The sequence below is a fragment of the Durio zibethinus genome, chromosome 21 (assembly GCF_047325235.1).
Source record: "Durio zibethinus cultivar Kanyao isolate XHJ-2024 chromosome 21, ASM4732523v1, whole genome shotgun sequence".
In the NCBI taxonomy this organism is placed as follows: domain Eukaryota; kingdom Viridiplantae; phylum Streptophyta; class Magnoliopsida; order Malvales; family Malvaceae; genus Durio; species Durio zibethinus.
Window position 1 is genome coordinate 4604123 of NC_143182.1, and position 18789 is coordinate 4622911.

An 18789-nucleotide genomic window follows, 5' to 3' on the forward strand; every position below is an offset into this window, starting at 1 on the left:
AAATTTAAAGTTATATACTAGTAATTAAATTTCAATTAACGGTGGCCAAGAAAAAAAATCAATGAAAGCCAAAAGTCAAATTTTCACGTACTTGATAATAATTACATTAATATGACTCCAGAAAAAGTAAGCATTTCAATGGGGACAGCCCCCATTGCAAATCCGTCTGTGCCTCCTATATCTAGTCCAATAAATGATCCAAAACTGAAGACAGCCTTAAAGTCCCTAAAGGATCATGACTTTGGTGATTCAGTGGCACTGGCAGATGCGCTATGGACCTATTATTCCGAAAATTTCCACAGCTATTAGAAGTTATTATCAATAAATTAAAGATTCTCCTCAAATAAGAACAGATGAAGCGGCAAAAGTTAGAGAACAAATAAAAAAATTCTGAAAAAGTAAATTCTAGAACTAAAATATGAAATTAAACAAAAAGGAGAAAGTGGACTTACCAAGCATGATAATTATACAGACAAGTTTAATTCAGGGTTTGAACAGAAAAAAATTTCCCGTTTATGTAAATAAAATCATCCATCAATGTATAAAGACTAACGGTCCCACCCAGAAGGCCTCCGTCTTTCTCTAGGTCTATCTGTGGAACTGCAAAACAAGAGCCAGTGTCAGTTTAATTAGGATAGAAGTAGTGGTAAAAAAAAAAAGACACTGCAGAATGGTATCATAAAATATCAGCTGAAAGAAAGGAACCTCTCTGAGTTCCTTTGGCTGGTGTTTTGTCCGGTATTTAGTGAAGTGTTCAATCCTGATGTAGGGGCAGTGCTGATTGAACTGGCCATCTGAGACCTATTAATATCTCCACCAATCGTACCACCAGAAACAAATCCAGCCAAAGTTGGTCTCCTGACACTTGAGCTGTTATTAAATCCTTGACTTTGCGAGTTTGATGAAGCAGCAACAAAATTACTCCTAAATTGTGCCATCATGCCAGTTTTCAGAGAATTTACAGCAGCATTTCCACTTTGAACAGACTGAGATGAAGCATTGCTGGATTCTGGATTATATCCAATACCCATACCATAATCAACTCCACGCACACCTCGACCACTCCCACCACCACCACCTCCACCCCTTCCTCTGCCTTTCTTTCCACCTGCATGTTATTGTACACATCATTTGAGAGTTCAAGGTACTTTTATAAATCCAGCAAACAGAAATTATCTTGGAAAAACATGTAAATAAATGGCGATTGATACTCTTTGTAAGCTGCTTTACATTTTTTATTCTTCATGACAGCTTAAACAAAGTTTTAGTCGCATACAAACAAGCATATACATAACAATTGCATTGATAATGCCATAAGAGAACCATACCTCCTTTTCTTGCATCACGCCTGGACCTGAATCTCCCATCCTATTTATAGACAATGCAAATATCACTACATGATTATAGTAAATATACGTCATATCCGATAGCTACAATTTCAAGTATGGGGGAGAACTAAGTGTTTATGAGAGTGCCGTCTGTCAAAGGTATAGTTGGTGGCAAGCAATCTAGAAGACCACCAAAACTGAAGAGGAAAAAAGGTTTTGAATATTGTTTTCAAATAACTTTAATGAATGCCATTAACTATAAAACAAATATTAGTAGAAGTAATTGAAATACCTTCATAGCAAGATCCATCAGTTCCATTGATACATTCTGACCGGCAGCGATCAAACTATTAACCAAGTCAGCAGCAAACCGAGCCTCCTTCTGAGTTATCAGAGTATATGCAGTGCCATCTTTATCACCAGCGCGACCTGTTCTACCAATACGGTGCACATGCATGTCCATGTCTTTTGCGATATCAAAGTTCACAACTGACTTAATTGACTTGATATCAAGACCACGGGCAGCAACATCAGTTGCGACAAGAACATGGTAGATGCCAGATTTAAACTTATGTAGAATTTCCATTCGAGAAGCCTGATCCTTGTCACCATGAAGGGCGGCAACCTTAAAACCCTTCTGAGAGAGCTGTGATTCAATCTCATCAACACTAGCTTTCTTGGAAGCAAACACCAAAACATCACCCTCATCAATCATTCCGGGTAGCTTCTCAAGAAGCCAGGGTAACTTCTCAGAATCAGAAGGAATTACATGAACAAGCTGAGTAATATCCTCATTAGCCATTCCTACCTCTCCAACTGTAACTCTGACAGGGTCACTGAGAATTTCCCTTGCCAGCTTCTCAACTTTGCGGGGCATTGTTGCCGAAAATAGTAAAGTCTGGCGGTCAGGCCTGATTTGGCCAACAATGGACCTTATTTGTGGTTCAAACCCAAGGTCAAACATTCGATCAGCCTCATCAAGTACCAGATAAGTTGCTCTCATCATTGTCAATGCCTTCATTTTTAGCATGTCTATCAATCGACCAGGTGTAGCAATAACTATCTCACATCCTGCCTTGAGTTCCTTAAACTGATCAAGTTTGGACATTCCACCATAAACAGCAGAGGCACGTATTCCATAGGCTTTTGCAAATTTCTTTGTTTCCAAGAATATTTGATGCGCTAGTTCTCTGGTAGGTGCACATATCACTCCAATCGGACCCTCCTCTTTCTGAAGTTCAGGCTGATCCATAATGTGGACAATCATTGGAAGTACGAAAGAAGCAGTTTTACCAGAACCAGTTTTTGCTATACCAATAATATCCCTCCCAGAGAGGACAATGGGTAGGGCTTGGCACTGAATAGTGGTAGGCTTTTCATACCCTTGTTTTGCAATAGCACGCATTAATTCCGGTGCAAAACCACAGTCTTCAAATGTCTTAACCGGTCTTGGGACATCAAAACCAGAAACACGAATAGCCAAACTCTTCCGATATTCAGCAACTTCCTGCTCACTCATTCCTAGACAAGGTGACGTTTAGAATAAAAAAATTAGGCACACAGCCATCTCAACGAATAATATGATCCTTTTTTATTAAGAACAAAGTGCCACATTATAAGCAATAATGACTAAGAAAGCCATGATGCATATTACATATATAATTATTATTTAATTTTTTTATTTTAGAGTTTTAAGTTTACATTAATGTTAAACCTAATAAACTTTATGTCATATATTTTGCACATGAGACAAACTTTACATGATAGTATACATGTTATTACAACATCAACAACAACAAACTAAGCCTTATATCCCATAATTCTGGGGTTGCTAAAGCTAAGGATTAATATACATTTTATTAATTTTAAATATTTATACAACATACAACTACATATTTAATATATATTATTATGTAAAAATAAATATTCACTTGCAAGGCAAGTGACAAAAAATACTCTAAAACGTATCTACATTTCATTCTCTATCCTATATTTATATAAACCATCATTTAGAAGTTGCTCATGCAATAGCTACATACAGATAAATACAAAGAGCTGCCCATTGTGTCATAAGCATTATATTGTAATCAACCAACCATATTCAAACTGTAAGTAATCATAAGTATCCAACTGCAACTTATCCAAAATCCATACAATATCATCAAAAACCAAAGATAACCCGACATTTTTTAAGACAACTTTATCCAGTAGATACATTTCTTTTTTATTTTTAAGAAATGGCTCGGTTCTAAACATCTCAGAACGTAAATGTATCTGATATTTTCGATTTCAATTACCTGAAATTGAAGACTTCTCCTCATAAAAATCTTTATTAAATGGCTCATACTCAATGGAGCTGTGATCAAGAGACGGAATTGGCTCGATCTTCTTCTTGTCCACAACCACCGGATTATCATCTGAATCATACTCCAACAAACCCGCATCTATCGCTTTCGCCGCCGCATAAACCTCCTCATCTGAATCATACCCCGCACGCAAAGCATCCGCCGCCAACGTAAGCCCAACATCCTTCTTCGCCCTCAAAAAACTCTCAACCGGATCATCCTCATCATCATCATCTCTATACCTCTCCGCCTTCTCCTTCGGCCGTGGAGGCGGTGCCGCTTTCAAATCCTCCTGAATACCTTGCATGAACGCGTCGAGAGGATCAATTTCGTCCTCTTCCGCTCCGTTTCCGTCGCTGTTGGGTTTATTATCGTCGGTGTCCTTGGTCGCATCATTATCGGCGTAATCGATGTTGTCAAGGTCGGCATCTTCGTAGTTGTCGTGGCCGTGGCGAGAGGAAGGAGGGACGTAGAGGCGTTGAGGAGCTTGGGATCGCTCGAAGTTGTAAGTAGCTTGACGGTTTATCCCAAACCCTTCGAATCCGAATTTCCGTTTGGACATGATTGAATTCCTTTTTACAAAAACCCTAATTCCGCAAGGTTTTGGTGGATTTTTAAAGGTTTGGAATAAAATCAACAAACTTTGTAATCCTGGGTGAAAGTAATCAATGGAAATAGTAGTATGAGATAGAGTAAAAAGTTTAAGAGTCGTTAGAAAAGGGCGATTCCAGATTGTATTGGACACGTCGGTCCAGGCCCAGGTCCAGGATCAATCGAGTCCGTAGTTCTAAGAAGAGATGAATGATTAGTTCAGAGTTGTGTGGGTCTGAGTCGAATCCTGGGCCAAGCACAACCAAATACTGGGCCATATGTCTGGCCCGAAACAATGACCATAAATAAATGGGGAAAACATATTCAAGGATTTTTGAAAGTACATTAAGAAAAAAAAAAAAAAAAAAAAACGTGGGGTCATTATTCCATGGGAAAATATCTTGTCCAAAACGCATAGATGCAAGGTTTACATTGTTATAATCAAACGTCATTTTTGCGCATCGGTATAAATTTAAACTGGGAAATGTTATTTTTTTTTTTGGCCAGAAGAGGAATGTTAATGACTGTATAAATACTTACTAAGATGGTCATTTCTAAAAAATGTTATAATTAATACATTAATGTTTATTCTTATATTTATTAAAAAGATACATTAAATTAAAATCTATATAGCATATAAATTATTTATTCCAAAATTGCTAAAATAAAATTAAAAAAAATCAATCTAGAAGTTAGAAGCAGAAGAACTTGAGCACATGCAAAAGTTGGAAAATGAGAAAAGTTAACCGAATTTTAAAAAGTAGAAACAAGGATCCCGTGAGGAGCGGTAGCGCTCTTTCACTTTCTCCTCTCTCTATCGCAAACTAGCTTTCATGAACAGTATTTTCCCGTTGTCATTCATATAATCCAGCTGCGAAACAGCTTGAAATATCCATTAATCGTCGCCATATATCTCAAGAAAGAAACTGCAGAATCCTTGTCCCACCCACCATTCACCTCTCTCTCCATTCCTAACATGCTTTGCAACTTTATATAAGCTTATATGTGCATTCTAACTTTCTTTTTAAATACTAAACGTTGCTTAATATGTTGATTATCGGTTAAGGCTAGCTGAAAATGGGAAAGCTTCTATATTTTATCTTTCTCATCGGTCATGGCTACCGTAGAGAGAGAAATGTATGGAATATGGAGAGATGAGTGTTAGGTATAAACGTCGACCCAGAGTTAGGTGTTAGGTGATAATAAACTATGATTCGAGTCAGGGGCCGGCGTGATACAGGTGTACATCCGCCTGACAGACAAAATGATTTTCATGACAGGATGCTTGTGGCTAGCGTCCCAGAGAAAATCATTCCATGTTTTTTAATAATGAATATATATAGTTATTACTCGTACTTGTAAATACAAAGCATTTTTGTTCAACAACATGGGTAATTTACTCTTTGATAGCTCCCCTGTAAAGTTAAAATAGGAGTACGTAAAATATAATATTCTTTCATTATATCGCCACAAATGATTGAGAGATGAGGCATAAATTAGCAGATCATAACAATAATGTAAAACAGGAATCAAGTGTTCCCTATATATATATAAATATATATATATATATATAATATCGGTGTTTTTACGCAGCAAATAAATGACAAGTGAAAATGGGCAATGGCCCATCTACATTCGAAATTACTAGAGGTATGAATATCTGGTTGTTGGTCTCTTGTCATATTTGATAGCATTTGGTGTTGTAGTCGAGTAATGATGCCCTTAGACTCGTGCGCATGCCATGTTATACCATACGCAATCTTTCATTCTAAATTTTGTCCTTGTTTTCCCTTATTTCCCACAACATGTTGCCGCTACCTTCCAAAGTTTTATCAAATGTCATTGTCCACCCGATCTAAGGTCTTGCTTTTGTGTGGCAATTAAATTCTAAATGCCCCCCTCCCCTTTCAATGATTCATGTTCACGCTTCACGCCACGTTTATCTTCAATAATTTTTTATCATTATAATATAAATAAATTATCTCATAGAATGTTTATAATTTAATAAAAATATTTTTTTTGATAAATTTAATTGTGAAAGTGGAAATTCTTTGGGATAAACGAATTTTATATATGTATGATAAAGTTTACCGTATCATAAATTTGAAATGTTATGTTCAAGAAATAGAAGGGAATGGTCTTATACTGCATTTTCCCTTTGTTATACCAGATAAACGGAAGGGTAGCTGTCAACATCAATCGAACGGCTAGAATTTTGACCGTATAGGAAGACAATTTTACCCGCGGTGCAGAAGATATTTTGGCTGATTAGTGATTGGTGACGTGGTGACTGCTACTTTTTGTTACCGTTATGTTCTTTATCCGTTAACGGCGCACGTTAGACTTAAAATAAAGACTGTACATTCAGACATCGAAAAGGGAAAAAAGAAAATAAAATAAAAAACAACTGGTGAAAGAAAACAAAAAATAATGGTAAAAAATGTGATAAAATAAATTAAAAACCCCAAAATCGAAAGCTTCCCCTGTACTGATAACTGAGTAAAAGGAAGCCAACCGTAGCCTCCAGTTCCACCAACAGTCAAGCTTCTTCTCTGTTTCATTTTATTTCTTCTCGTTTGGACAATTGTTTTTTTTCTTCTCTTTCTTTAAGCTAAAGTTCTGGGACTCGGGAACTGAGTGATGGCAATTCTGACTCCGAGTCATTTCGTGCGCGTTTTGATTCTTGTGATGTTAGCGCAGCCGTTGGATCCTCCTTTGTTGGCTGTCGCAAATAAGTAATTCTCGTCGTGTTGCTTTATGTGTTTGGAGGTGTTATGCTCATTTGCAACTTTGATCTCGCCGTTTGGTTTGTTGGAATCTCGCCAGATCTGAATTGTCCCCGGTTAAAATCAACGGCGTCGGTGATGTCGATTTATACTCTTTCAAATCCCAGAGGTAATTACTCATTTTAAATTTTCCAGCTTTTTTAATTTCCTTTCCATTTCAGTGTAGAAATTTAACTCTTCTTAGCTTCTAAATTTGGTTGCTTGGCAAAAATCAAGGACTAAGAACAAAGCTAAATCCTATTTTTCCTTTTAATCCAAGAATAAAGATAGCCCAGTTATCTAAAGAGCTGGATTAGGCTTAGTTAAGATATAAATTTCGTTTTTTTTAAATTTTCGTTATCTTGTTGCACAATTTGGGACCATAGATATAAGAAAGGAAAGCTTTCACTGACTCATTAAAAGCAATTATTTTGATTTAGCTAGAAACTGAATTCTATTAAAAAAAGAAATCATTCCTTTTTCCTCTCATCTTTACTTTTATGACCAACTGAAACTGATTGGATAAAAATCAAATCTCGTTCTTCTTTTATGGGGACTGTGAATTGCCTACTATTTATTTCTATGTTATAATTACCACTGTGTTTAGGGTAAAAATGGAGAAAAAGAAGAACATTACAAGAGAGAAACAAATAGTGAAATCTTGTAGTCAAAAAATTTATTAGCGGGTTAATTATTTTCACAAAAAGTAGTGGTAGATATTAGCTGCATAGGTCATTGAAGGAAAGAAGGTTGATTGTTTTTGCAAAGAAAGAAGTACACTTGCATTTAAGTGCATTATATTTACAATCTTTTATGGCCAGTGACCTTTGTGATTCACAAGTTTTTAGAGTTCTTGTGCATTGTAGACATTGAAAATTTTTTTATCATTGTTATATGCATGGTTCCTTACTTGTTGAGTTTATTCTTAATATAACTTAACAGGAGCATTGGGAAATGTCTGTTCATTTTTTGTGAAAGTTGTGGTTGTTTTAAGTTGTGCAATTTCCATCATCAATGCTGATTTTTCCGGTAATCTACTCCAAGCGCCAGCACAATCTCCCACTAGAGCGCCTGAGGGTGCACCACCTGTTTCTGGTCTTCCCCTACCTTCCAATCTGCCCTTGATTCATAGACCACGCCAAAGACATTTTTCACCACATAGTGCACCAGCATTTGTAGCACCAACCCAACCTCCCCTTTATGGTCCATTGATAACTGCCAGTCACCCTCCTACCAGTTCACGCCTGTCAAAACCATTGATGAAGAGGAGTGCATCAGCACCTTCTGGTGAAGACTTGCCAAATATTGCCCCTACACAGTTTAGTCCTACTGCTTTAGCTCAACCACCATTGTCTCCTGAAGTGTCCAGTAAGATATTTTCTAAATCATTTTTTTCATAAACTCTATTCTATTTTCTTCTTTATGCTTTCATTACATATCACAACTCAACTTCTTTTATATCACTTCTATGCAACATGTTATTTAGTAGGTAGCATCCTGAGCATTTATTGTTTGTATTAATTTACTTATACTGAAAAAAGAAAAACCTTGTTAATTTTGCTAACTTATATTTATACTGTGTATGAGATGCTTACATGGGTATTTTCTTACTTGGCCAGATTGCTGCAAACCAGATTCAATTTTGAAAAGGGGGACTCATAGTTGCCATTGCGTGTATCCCATAAAGCTTGACCTTCTCCTTTTAAATGTCTCACAGAACCCAAATAGGAATATTTTAGCGGAGTTAGCTTCTCAGCTTGATTTGCTGCCTAATCAAATTGAAATTATCAATTTTTATGTGCTCAGTTTATCAAGATTAAATATCTCCATGGATATTACTCCACACACAGGGATTAGTTTCTCTGCCAGTGATGCATCTAAAATAAACTCTTCACTTGTGATGCATAGGGTTCATTTTGACCCAAATGTAGTTGGAGATTACAAAGTCCTTAATTTTACATGGTTTGAGCCTCCAGTGCCTTCCCCAGGTAAATTATGACATGACTTAAATTCTTCTAGGATCTAGTGACTTTAAAAAGCTATGTTTTTCTTGATTGGATATAGTTTTTATATGGTACGATTTTCTTGACAGCTCATAACTTTTGTTTTACTTTAATTCTATGTATGGGGATTATGCTATCTTGTTTTGTTTGTCCTGACAAAGGTGAGCATCTTGTTTACAGCTCCTGTCGTGGTTTCTGAACCCGTAGCAGCACCTGCACATCAATCCTCCAATCCCACATCACACAGCCCTTCAAACAAGGCGAAACATTCAAATTTGATTCTTATTTTTGGTATATCTGCTGGCATACTGATTTTTGCTATAATATTGGTGCTTATAATTTGTTCGTTCACATACCGTGATGGAAAGGCAAAAGCATCTCCCAAGGAATTTGGTATGTGTATTAAATGCAATGACTGATTTTTTTGTGCTGGTTCTGAGGTTTAATGTTTTGATTATTTTAACAAAATTTTATCAAATTGGTAATTGATCTCACCCCCAGTTATGCTGCGGATAAATTACGGAATAAGAAAACCTGTTTTTCTCTATCTTTTTCATGTAGGATGAATGAAAATAAATTGCGAACTGAATCTCACTATTGAGATAAAAGTAAAGGGGGAGAAAATGGATTCAGAACCCTAAACATAAACAGGACCAAAAAAAATGAAGCTTAATTTGCCTGATTTTGCACTTCTAGTCACACCTCATGAATGGGAATGCATGTTGATGTTGCAGTACTGTTTTAAATTCATATTCTTGCAGAGAATATAAATGTTCTATGGGTCCTTAAATTTTTTATTCTTGCAGTAAAGCCAAGGACTTCAGATGCGGCTGGGCGAGCAGGGTCTCTTCCCCACCCAAGCAGTACACGATTTCTACAGTATGAAGAACTTAAAGAAGCAACAAACAACTTTGCACCAGCAAGCATACTGGGAGAGGGTGGTTTTGGCAGAGTTTTCAAGGGTGTTTTAAGTGATGGTACAGCTGTAGCAATTAAAAGGCTTACCAGTGGAGGGCCTCAAGGAGACAAGGAGTTTTTGGTTGAAGTTGAGATGCTTAGCAGGTTGCATCATCGTAATCTTGTTAAACTCGTAGGTTACTATAGCAGTCGTGATTCATCACAAAACCTTCTTTGTTATGAGCTTGTTCCAAATGGAAGCTTAGAAGCCTGGCTCCATGGTAATTTGCCTCTCAAAGTTTGATCCTACTGGCACCATTTATTCGTTGATGTATCCTTTTATCTGGAGTCACTTGTGATACGTGATACTGACTTTGCTCCTGTTCTGCCTCAGGCCCCTTGGGCATAAATTGTCCCCTGGACTGGGACACCAGAATGAAGATTGCACTTGATGCTGCAAGAGGACTTGCATACCTGCATGAGGACTCACAACCATGTGTTATCCACAGAGATTTCAAAGCATCCAATATATTACTTGAGAACAACTTTCATGCTAAAGTTGCTGATTTTGGCCTAGCCAAACAAGCACCTGAAGGCAGAACAAATTACCTGTCTACTCGCGTAATGGGCACATTTGGGTTGGTTTCATACACTACTCTTGTAAATCTTGCTCTCTTTTGTTTAAATTGACACTAAGCTAGAATGGGATATATTTATAGGTATGTAGCTCCTGAGTATGCTATGACTGGACATCTGCTGGTAAAAAGTGATGTTTACAGCTATGGAGTTGTACTTCTTGAGTTACTCACTGGAAGGACGCCTGTAGATATGTCACAACCATCAGGACAGGAGAACCTTGTCACTTGGGTGAGTAGTTAGCTAGAGTTAGCGTCACTGTTGTTAATGCTTCTGTATCTGGATTTTATGCAATTAGGAATTTGTAGAGAATATACAAGTTGGTTGTACTGCTTTCAGGCGAGGCCAATTCTAAGAGACAAGGACCGGCTGGAAGAGCTTGCTGATCCAAGGCTCGGAGGGAAGTACCCGAAGGAAGATTTTGTACGGGTTTGCACAATTGCAGCTGCTTGTGTTGCTCCTGAGGCGAGTCAAAGGCCTACAATGGGTGAAGTAGTACAGTCATTAAAAATGGTGCAGCGTGTTACAGAATATCAAGATTCCATGTTAACCATTTCCAATAACCGGCCCAACCAGAGGCAATCTTCTACTACTTTTGAGTCTGATGAGACGTCTTCAATGTTCTCTTCTGGTCCTTTCTCTGGTCTAAGTGCCTTTGACAATGACAACATCTCGCGGACAGCAGTTTCCTCTGAAGATCTTCATGAAGGACGATGAATACTTTGAAGGGAGAAGATCTTCATGAAGGACGATGAATACTTTGAAGGGAGAGTAAGTGAACCGGAAGCCCTCAGTGGAAGCTGTTGACACCCCAATACAACTGTGAGAAATTGTCTTAATAGGAAATGATAAAGTTTGAAATAGGATTTTCAGAAGTGTTGTAGATTTTGTAATTTCCATAGATGGGAAATTGGTGCTTCTTGTTGTCTCAATTGTTGTACCACTGTTAAGTTTTCCCCCATGCAGTGGTGGATGAAATTTGTACATATGCCTTGTAGCTTTTTTCTATTGGATTGGCTTTCAAGGGTTGATATTAAACTTAATTTTGGGGGTTTCCATAATGTTTTTGAAATTTGTTGGTTTTCTTCTTGATCTTTGTTTTAATTACACTTACTTCTATGTTTCTGCCTGGAAACGCTGCAAGAAGTTGACTGACCCCGGTGGAAACTGCATGCAGATTGGGATGGTTCAACATATACAAATATTAGTTTAAATCATGATGAATCTGTTTTGCATTGTTTGTGTTGGAAAGCCTACAATAGTCCAATCATAACTAGTAATTTATGAATGTGAAATTCACATGAAACTTTTACTTTTATTATTGCAACTCTAAAAGCTGTAACTTATACTGAGTTCAAAACACCGCAATGAGATGCCGATATAGGTAATAACTAGTCATTACCTTTGCGGTTTTTCTCCTTTTTTTTTGTTTACTAATTCTTACGGTTCCAAATCAATTGGAAACCTCATATGCTTGAAGGTCGTCGCATACTTATTACTATTAATATAGGATTTCTGATATCATATTTCCGTTTTTTCCTCTTAACTCGTATGTAGGAAAAGAAAGGAATTGAATGTAAACCATTGTAATAAAAGGAAAACTGGTTATGCTAAAATTAAATTAGAATGTGTGGCTCAACTCGGACAGAGACCCTATTTCCATGCATAATCGATGCCTTAAAGTACTTCAAAATTTTCACTAGTTCCGTGCCCTGACCCACAAACCCCATTCCCGTTTTCCTTTGTCTTCACTTGCGTTGCTCTCCTCCAAGAGAAGAGACCATGGAGATCAACCATTTCAGCATCGTCCTCATCTCCCTCTCCTGTCTCTTCTCCTTCTCGGCTTCTACCTCTGCTCCTTCACCCCTTCCCAATGATGTTATTATATCTGATTCTGAGGTCCCGGCTTGGTCACCATCTTCAGCTCCATCTTCATTCGATGGTCAGTCTTTCAGCTTTAAACCCGAACGGGAAAAGAATGATCAAACATTTACTATATTACCTGGCAGTGTCGATCCTAACCTTCAGCGAATCTGTGGAGACACTGACCACCCCATCGAATGTCTAACCACAATTGTTCCATTCCTAGGTGAAAAAGTTGCTATAGAACCTGTTTCTATCCTGGAAGTTGGGATTCAAGCAATGGATAACAAGACTAAGGAAGCCTTGGCCGAGGCTTCGGAGCTCTTGCTAGATCCCTCTACCCCAAAACACATCGCTTCTTGCCTTGAAACATGCATCGACAGCTACAACGCCATTCTCGAGAGCGATCAGAAAGTCCTTGATGCCATCTCTATTCGCGACCTTTACCAGTTAAGCATGGAACTAAGCTCCAATGTGGAGAATGTACACGCCTGTGAGGATGCGTTCGAAGAAGCTGACCTTGAGTCGCCAATAAAGGAGATGGATTCATTGCTTGGAAAGATGATTAGCAACAGTTTGGCCATTGGTGTCGACATGGTCCACTTTTAGAGGAACAAACAAACAAACAATTAAAAGGTCTAAAAACAAAGGAAATTAAGCCTGAAAATTATTCTGTTTTAGTTAAAAAAAAAAAAAAAAGGTAATCATATTATTTGATTCGTCGTTCCATGGGAAGCAGAGACCTTTTGTGGGAATTATATAAGAAACTTTGTCACCGGTTTCTTATCGGGTATACAATTTCTCACAGATTAATATTTTTCATGTTCATTTCTCCATCTCGGATCATGCTCCTCTCTGGCGTCTATTTAACCATTTCCATTCTCATTGCTACTTGCTCTATTACGATTTTCATTTCAAATATTCACCCACAACATATCATTAATTATTTTCAGTAGTTAGAATATTTGTTGATTTTATTATTTCACATTAGATACAAAAATTTTTGAAATAATTTTGGTGGATTAAATGTTTAATATAATGATGACAAATTTCCAACAAGCTTTAATAAAATATAGATGATGAAAAGATATGTCAAATGAAAATTTGTGCTTGTTCACCAAGAATATATAGTAATGTTCAATCATTGATGAAATATTGCAATTGTTCATAAAAATCGTAGTGTCTAATCATTTTTTTGCTTGGAGTATATAAATTTTTGTTATATCTTGGAGATATATTAACCATTAAGAAAAGTGTTCAACATGCTTCAATGCCATCTTAATTTTTTTAACTTTATTTTTAATTTGGGTCTATAATTTTCTAACAATTACCATTATTGTAAGTTTTATCCTTATCATTAGTTTCATTATCTCAATAATTAATCTATCATTGATAATATTATCCACGTAAAAAAAAAAAAGATAAATGTAATGATCAATCAAATTAACTTTTTAAACAAAGTATAATCTTGAAGCTAAAAGTTTATACTAATAACACTTCTTTTCTTTACCATGATTAGTCTTAATTGTTCGTAAAAGATGTAATTAAGTAATTTAATACAAGCACTAATTAAAAATAATTGAAACTTGTTATTTGAAAAAAAAATATTTAAAAACTATCAGTCATATTTAAACAATTTTGAAAAAAATTATTAATATTTTATAAATTATAATTGAAAATTTAATAATTTAATTTGACTATTGACCGAAATTCAAGTGTAATGTATGTTGTTATCAGTTTAATAAAAAAAGTTATAATTTGACTAATTTGGTAAGAATTTGGAAATTGGAAGTAACAATAGTATGAAAGGAAGGGTTGCATTCATAAATTTTATAAACATAAGGACCCACCCAAATGTTCGGAGAAATACGCTAATAATATCGCGCCACGTAGCAGTTTGGCACAACAAAGACAAAGAATAAAAGGGAAGGGCCAATATCGTGAGCGCCAATGTGCGCAGGGTCTTATCCTGCGCACGCTTTTGCAGCCTAAACCGTGTGTAGTAGTTGAAGAGGGAAAATAAAAAGTGTTAAGGCGAAGAAAGGAAGAAAGAACGAAAGGAAAGAACGCGGGAGAAAGAGAGAGAGAGAGAGGTGAGTCGGGTGGGCGAGTCAAGTGACCGAATCAAAGATCTAAAAATCTAAAATCCCCCGTCCAACCCATCCAAACGTAAAAAAACACAGGGGTTGTGGGGTGGCAATAGCAAAAAAATGGTGAACGAGGAGATAATAAGTCCTCTTCCTCATCTTAACCTCTATCTTTCCTTTCTCATTCTCATCATCATTGTTACTACAACTCCTATATATCCTTCTCTAACCCTAGAACTTCTTTATTTATTTTTTACCATTCTCACCCCTTTCTTTTCTCCTTTCCTACGAAAATCCGTATATTTTCTTACTTTCCCACCTAATCTATTTACTCTCCTCTTTTCTCTTCTGCTCTCTCTTCTTCTTCTTCTTTTTTCCTTTCTTCTCTTTCGAGGGTTGTTCTCTTTCTTCTGTACGGCCATATCGAGAAGGTAAATGATCGATTAGTCGTGGGGTTCTTTCTTTTCTTTGCTGATTTGATCTATGGATTCGAGGGGATGGGGGTTGAATTGGGTTACTTTTCGGTTATAGTTTTTTGTTTGATGGATTGATTCGTGGGATGTTGGGTGTTTTTATCTCTGGATTTGCTTTTGATTTGATGGTGATTTGGTTCATAATAAATTATGGGATAATATTACTCGAATCATCTGTATGAATCTATTTCATAGAATTATTTGGTTTTTATCGTCTGAATTGGCCCTTCTACGGCATTTTGAATTTCTCAATTTCTTTACTGGTTTCTTTAATCTGAATAATTTGATTGATTTGCTTATGAAAGTTCAAGTTCCTGATTGTTTGGTCTCCCTGTTGTTTATATTGGTGAAATTCCTTTTGCTAGATTATGCTCCTAGCGGCTTTCAACGGCTTTTTTCTTGTCCTTATTTTTCATTCTTTTATGTGTTTTATACGTTTTTATGAATGTCATATTGTGAATCTTTAGCCCTTTTTCTCCAATTTCTTGTTTAATTTGATTTGACGTGTGATAAATTGAAGTTGTTTTTGTAGTGATTTGGGATCTTTCCAGTATAAATCTCATGTTTTGATTTTCGTTCCTATAGAATTAGTGGTCTTTCTGGGGCATACTTCTGGTGAAATTAGGTGAAAACAGCTTTATCTCCATGGAAGAGTTTTCTGGCACTCGGTTTGATGGTGTGAACAATGCTGTGAGGAAGAAGAGGAGCCAAACTTCTCGTCGGCCTCGTCCTGATTCACAGTCTCTTGCTGAAAGTCAAGATCACTCGCCCTTGTCATCAACACCACCTTCAGATGATGTGAGCAAGGTCTCTAGTGATGAGAATGCCAGTGCTGATACTAATTCAAAGCGGAAAGAATTCAATGTTAATCAATATGTTTCTAAGATTCCTCCTGCTGTTAGTATGGAAGTTGATAAAACCCATAAAAGAAAGAAAGAAGATGGAGGATTTAATGCGTCTTACAACAATGAGCTTGGGCGAGGTGGGTCAAACAGTAAGCGTTCTAGTGAGGGTGTACTTGCCCCTGCTAATTGGAAAAGCAAAAGCAAGGGGAATGAGTGGTCGGAATTAGAATCAAGGAATTTAAATATATATGGTGGAAGGAATGGTGAGATTCATGGTTCAGTGCAAGGAGCTGTTATTGATGGTAATGAAAGCAAGGTTAAAAAAGTTAAGTTCAAGGTTGGTGGCGTTACACGTACAACTCATGCCAACTCTACAGCTAATGGATTGCCAGGGAGTGTGTCTTCTACAAGGAAGAACAACCTACAGGTAGTTACCAGTTGTTTCTCTTCAGCTTTAGTTATTTGATTATGGCAATTTTATATTGAAAAAGGTCTTTATTATTATTATTATTATTATTATTATTATTATTATTATTATTATTTAACGTGGATGTCTTTCCCCTCAGTTAAATCAGTACAGAGTATGTACACTAGCCACTGAAATGCCTTATAGAAGGATCCAGTTTAGGGGCTACAAAATAATACCTAATGAAATTGCTTGCCTTATAAATTAGCATTCTCTAGATTATCAGTTTTGTTCCTTTGGGTGAATTGTCACAGATACTGCGAATGGATCATGATTCATGTGGGATTAAATGATTTGGTAGTAACATTGCAAAGTCTTTTATGGAAGATTATCTTATGTATTAATGTGTTTTGACCGAGCATAATAATTTTTCATATCTTTTAGTAACATTTGGAATCCCAGATAATCTTATTATTAATTGTCTTCATTACAGGGAAGTACTGATGATGGGCACTCTTCTCCAGATAAAAGGAGTGGTTTGCAAGGAGTCCCCTGGAAAGATTTCTCCAAAGGTGGATTTAGTTTTGGTAAGGAGGATTCTTTGATGGGAAAGATTTCTGGAAAGAATATCTCTGGTAAACAAGGAGACGAGGCTGGTGCGGTTCGTAAAAGCAAACGGGTCCCTAAGAGGCGTGTACTGGATGGGGAATTCGGTGAAGATGACGAGGATGATGAGATACGCTACTTGGAGAAACTTAAAACTTCAAAGATTAGCCCAGCATATAAGGAAGTAGATGATGAATCGGGTAAGAAACAGAAAAAACTCTCTAGGGTTTCCAACCTAGAAAATCTGGGCACATCAAGGTCTAGTAAAGATGAGAAAAGGAAGCACAGGTCAGATAGGGTATCTGAGGATACAGACTATGAGGAAGAAGATGAACTGGTGTCTGATAGTGAGCTAGAAGGTAAGAAGAAAAAGAAGCAGAAGAAAGAATCCATCGACGCATTGATGGAGAATAAGAGGGAAATGACTCTCACAACACGTCAACGGGCCCTTCAGTCGATCAAAGATGCCTCTTCTGCACCTGTCTCAAGCTTAATTGAGTTTCCAAATGGTTTACCACCTGCCCCATCAAGAAGTGAGCATTTATTTCTGTCATTGACCTTCTGTGTTCAAGTTATTGGTTACTTTCCTCCTCTTTTACAGTGATTGTTGTTGATTGTAGAGCAAAAGGAGAAACTCTCAGAAGTGGAGCAGCAGCTGAAAAAGGCAGAGGCTGCTCAGAGACGAAGGATGCAAGTTGAAAAGGCTAATAGGGAATCTGAGGTTTGTTTCTCTTTGAGCTTCAGATTACCATATGTTTGTATATGGATTTTAGAACTGCAATGCAAAATTTGAGTACGTTTGAATTAATTTTTGTAGGCTGAGGCTATTAGAAAAATACTTGGCCAAGATTCCAGTAGGAAGAAGCGAGAAGAGAAAATGAAAAAGCGTCAGGAAGAATTGGCGCAGGTACTTGGAAGTTGGATCTGTTGGATTGAAAAAAAAATGTTAAATATAATTTGTTTGGCGAGTCTTATCATAAGGCTATTTTGTCTAACATTCTCACCTTGTTATATACAGGAAAAGGCTGTCAATGCACAGATGCTTGCATCAAATACCATCAGATTGGTCATGGGTCCTACAGGGACAACAGTCACATTTCCCAGGGATATGGGGTTCCCTAGTATATTTGACGCCAAGCCCTCTAGGTATTGCCCATTGCATTGTTTAAGTTGATTTTGTTACAAATGTTTGCTTTCTGGTATCTTAACTTTTTTTGGTTTGAGTATTCAGTTACCCTCCTCCACGTGAAAACTGCGCGGGTCCATCTTGTGCTAACCCATACAAGTATCGAGATTCGAAGTCAAAGCTACCGCTTTGTAGTCTGCAGTGCTACAAGGCAATTCAAGAGCAGCTGCTGGCTGGAACTAGCTGCTAATGTTGCTGAAATTCCTGCTCTAACCTCCGTGCATATGGTAAATTCTGCTGTTATACAGCATGTACTAAGAGATTAGTATAATGGCATAATTTTCAACTTAGCATATTGAGAATTTGAGATTGAACTGAGTATGTATTCATTGCCCCTTATACAGCTCAATTAAATGACATACAGAAGTTTTGCCCCCTTAAATTAGCGAAATCTTATTACTAGTAAGTTGGAAGAGAGCATGGCTCATATTGTTTTTCCTATGTTAATAGGGCAAACATGTATGTATATATTCTGAGATCCTGCATTGGCAATTGGCATTCCCACTACATAAGCTGGAAGAGAGAGGGATAATGGTTGAGGATTTTCAACTTATTTAATCGCCACTGATTGGAGTTGCTCGTGTATGTGAGCGCTTGTGTCTGTGAATATTTTCATGGCAATTCTCTAAACTTTGGTTTATATATATATATATATATATATATATATTATTATATATATAGTGTCGATCTACAAAGTACTATGTATATTATAAGAAAAAACATCCAAGTAAATAAATTTCACATGAGATGGACCGTCA

The 18789-nt window shown here is 36.8% G+C and overlaps 4 protein-coding genes across 8 annotated transcripts; 3 read left to right on the forward strand and 1 right to left on the reverse strand.

Annotated features, from left to right (window-relative positions):
• Window positions 1-62: 62 nt before the first annotated feature.
• Window positions 63-4262, reverse strand: LOC111304991 (DEAD-box ATP-dependent RNA helicase 24-like). Of its 3 annotated transcripts, XR_002691917.2 has the most exons (6): window positions 3626-4262; window positions 1621-2849; window positions 1329-1368; window positions 706-1108; window positions 453-600; window positions 63-278 (listed from the first exon to the last, which is right to left on the reverse strand). XR_002691917.2 is itself a non-coding variant. In XM_022902113.2 (5 exons), exons 1-5 carry the CDS (start codon window positions 4233-4235, stop codon window positions 549-551), a joined length of 2334 nt encoding a protein of 777 aa, XP_022757848.2. In that variant the 5' UTR covers window positions 4236-4262; the 3' UTR covers window positions 63-548. The 3 variants fall into 3 exon arrangements, 1 of the variants encoding a protein (XP_022757848.2); XR_016331282.1 differs by lacking the exon at window positions 1329-1368; XM_022902113.2 differs by having other exon boundaries at window positions 63-600.
• A 2487-nt stretch (window positions 4263-6749) lies between these two features.
• LOC111304994 (protein CYTOSOLIC ABA RECEPTOR KINASE 9-like) lies at window positions 6750-11637 on the forward strand. 2 transcript variants are annotated; one of them, XM_022902123.2, is made up of 8 exons: window positions 6750-7159; window positions 7972-8397; window positions 8649-9017; window positions 9213-9425; window positions 9839-10210; window positions 10324-10567; window positions 10649-10796; window positions 10905-11637. In XM_022902123.2, exons 1-8 carry the CDS (start codon window positions 7039-7041, stop codon window positions 11280-11282), a joined length of 2271 nt encoding a protein of 756 aa, XP_022757858.1. In that variant the 5' UTR covers window positions 6750-7038; the 3' UTR covers window positions 11283-11637. The 2 variants fall into 2 exon arrangements, with proteins under 2 accessions (XP_022757858.1, XP_022757861.1); XM_022902126.2 differs by lacking the exon at window positions 7972-8397.
• A 590-nt stretch (window positions 11638-12227) lies between these two features.
• LOC111306403 (uncharacterized) lies at window positions 12228-13243 on the forward strand. The gene has a single exon (XM_022904280.2). The coding sequence runs from the start codon at window positions 12348-12350 to the stop codon at window positions 13035-13037; it is 690 nt and encodes a 229-aa protein (XP_022760015.1). The 5' UTR covers window positions 12228-12347; the 3' UTR covers window positions 13038-13243.
• A 1139-nt stretch (window positions 13244-14382) lies between these two features.
• Window positions 14383-18413, forward strand: LOC111304996 (uncharacterized). Of its 2 annotated transcripts, none has more exons than XM_022902127.2 (7): window positions 14383-14946; window positions 15574-16260; window positions 16733-17378; window positions 17466-17566; window positions 17663-17752; window positions 17864-17991; window positions 18077-18413. In XM_022902127.2, the coding sequence occupies exons 2-7, from the start codon at window positions 15634-15636 to the stop codon at window positions 18219-18221; spliced, it is 1737 nt and encodes a 578-aa protein (XP_022757862.2). In that variant the 5' UTR covers window positions 14383-14946; window positions 15574-15633; the 3' UTR covers window positions 18222-18413. The 2 variants fall into 2 exon arrangements, with proteins under 2 accessions (XP_022757862.2, XP_022757865.2); XM_022902130.2 differs by having other exon boundaries at window positions 14475-14946; window positions 15521-16260.
• Window positions 18414-18789: the final 376 nt, after the last annotated feature.

What these genes read in the sequence shown, in the direction of transcription:
- LOC111304991 (XM_022902113.2), bottom strand. Translation starts at nt 4,235, where the DNA reads ATGTCCAAACGGAAATTCGGATTCGAAGGGTTTGGGATAAACCGTCAA. An exon ending in TGATGGATCTTGCTATGAAG is followed by an intron (nt 1,369 to 1,620) that starts GTATTTCAATTA and finishes GTCTATAAATAG; the next exon opens with GATGGGAGATTCAGGTCCAG. An exon ending in AGCCAAAGGAACTCAGAGAG is followed by an intron (nt 601 to 705) that starts GTTCCTTTCTTT and finishes CTTGTTTTGCAG; the next exon opens with TTCCACAGATAGACCTAGAG.
- LOC111304994 (XM_022902123.2), top strand. Translation starts at nt 7,039, where the DNA reads ATGCTCATTTGCAACTTTGATCTCGCCGTTTGGTTTGTTGGAATCTCG. An exon ending in GCCTCCAGTGCCTTCCCCAG is followed by an intron (nt 9,018 to 9,212) that starts GTAAATTATGAC and finishes TCTTGTTTACAG; the next exon opens with CTCCTGTCGTGGTTTCTGAA. An exon ending in AGGAGAACCTTGTCACTTGG is followed by an intron (nt 10,797 to 10,904) that starts GTGAGTAGTTAG and finishes TACTGCTTTCAG; the next exon opens with GCGAGGCCAATTCTAAGAGA.
- LOC111306403 (XM_022904280.2), top strand. Translation starts at nt 12,348, where the DNA reads ATGGAGATCAACCATTTCAGCATCGTCCTCATCTCCCTCTCCTGTCTC.
- LOC111304996 (XM_022902127.2), top strand. Translation starts at nt 15,634, where the DNA reads ATGGAAGAGTTTTCTGGCACTCGGTTTGATGGTGTGAACAATGCTGTG. An exon ending in ACCACCTGCCCCATCAAGAA is followed by an intron (nt 17,379 to 17,465) that starts GTGAGCATTTAT and finishes TGTTGATTGTAG; the next exon opens with AGCAAAAGGAGAAACTCTCA. An exon ending in AGGCTAATAGGGAATCTGAG is followed by an intron (nt 17,567 to 17,662) that starts GTTTGTTTCTCT and finishes TAATTTTTGTAG; the next exon opens with GCTGAGGCTATTAGAAAAAT.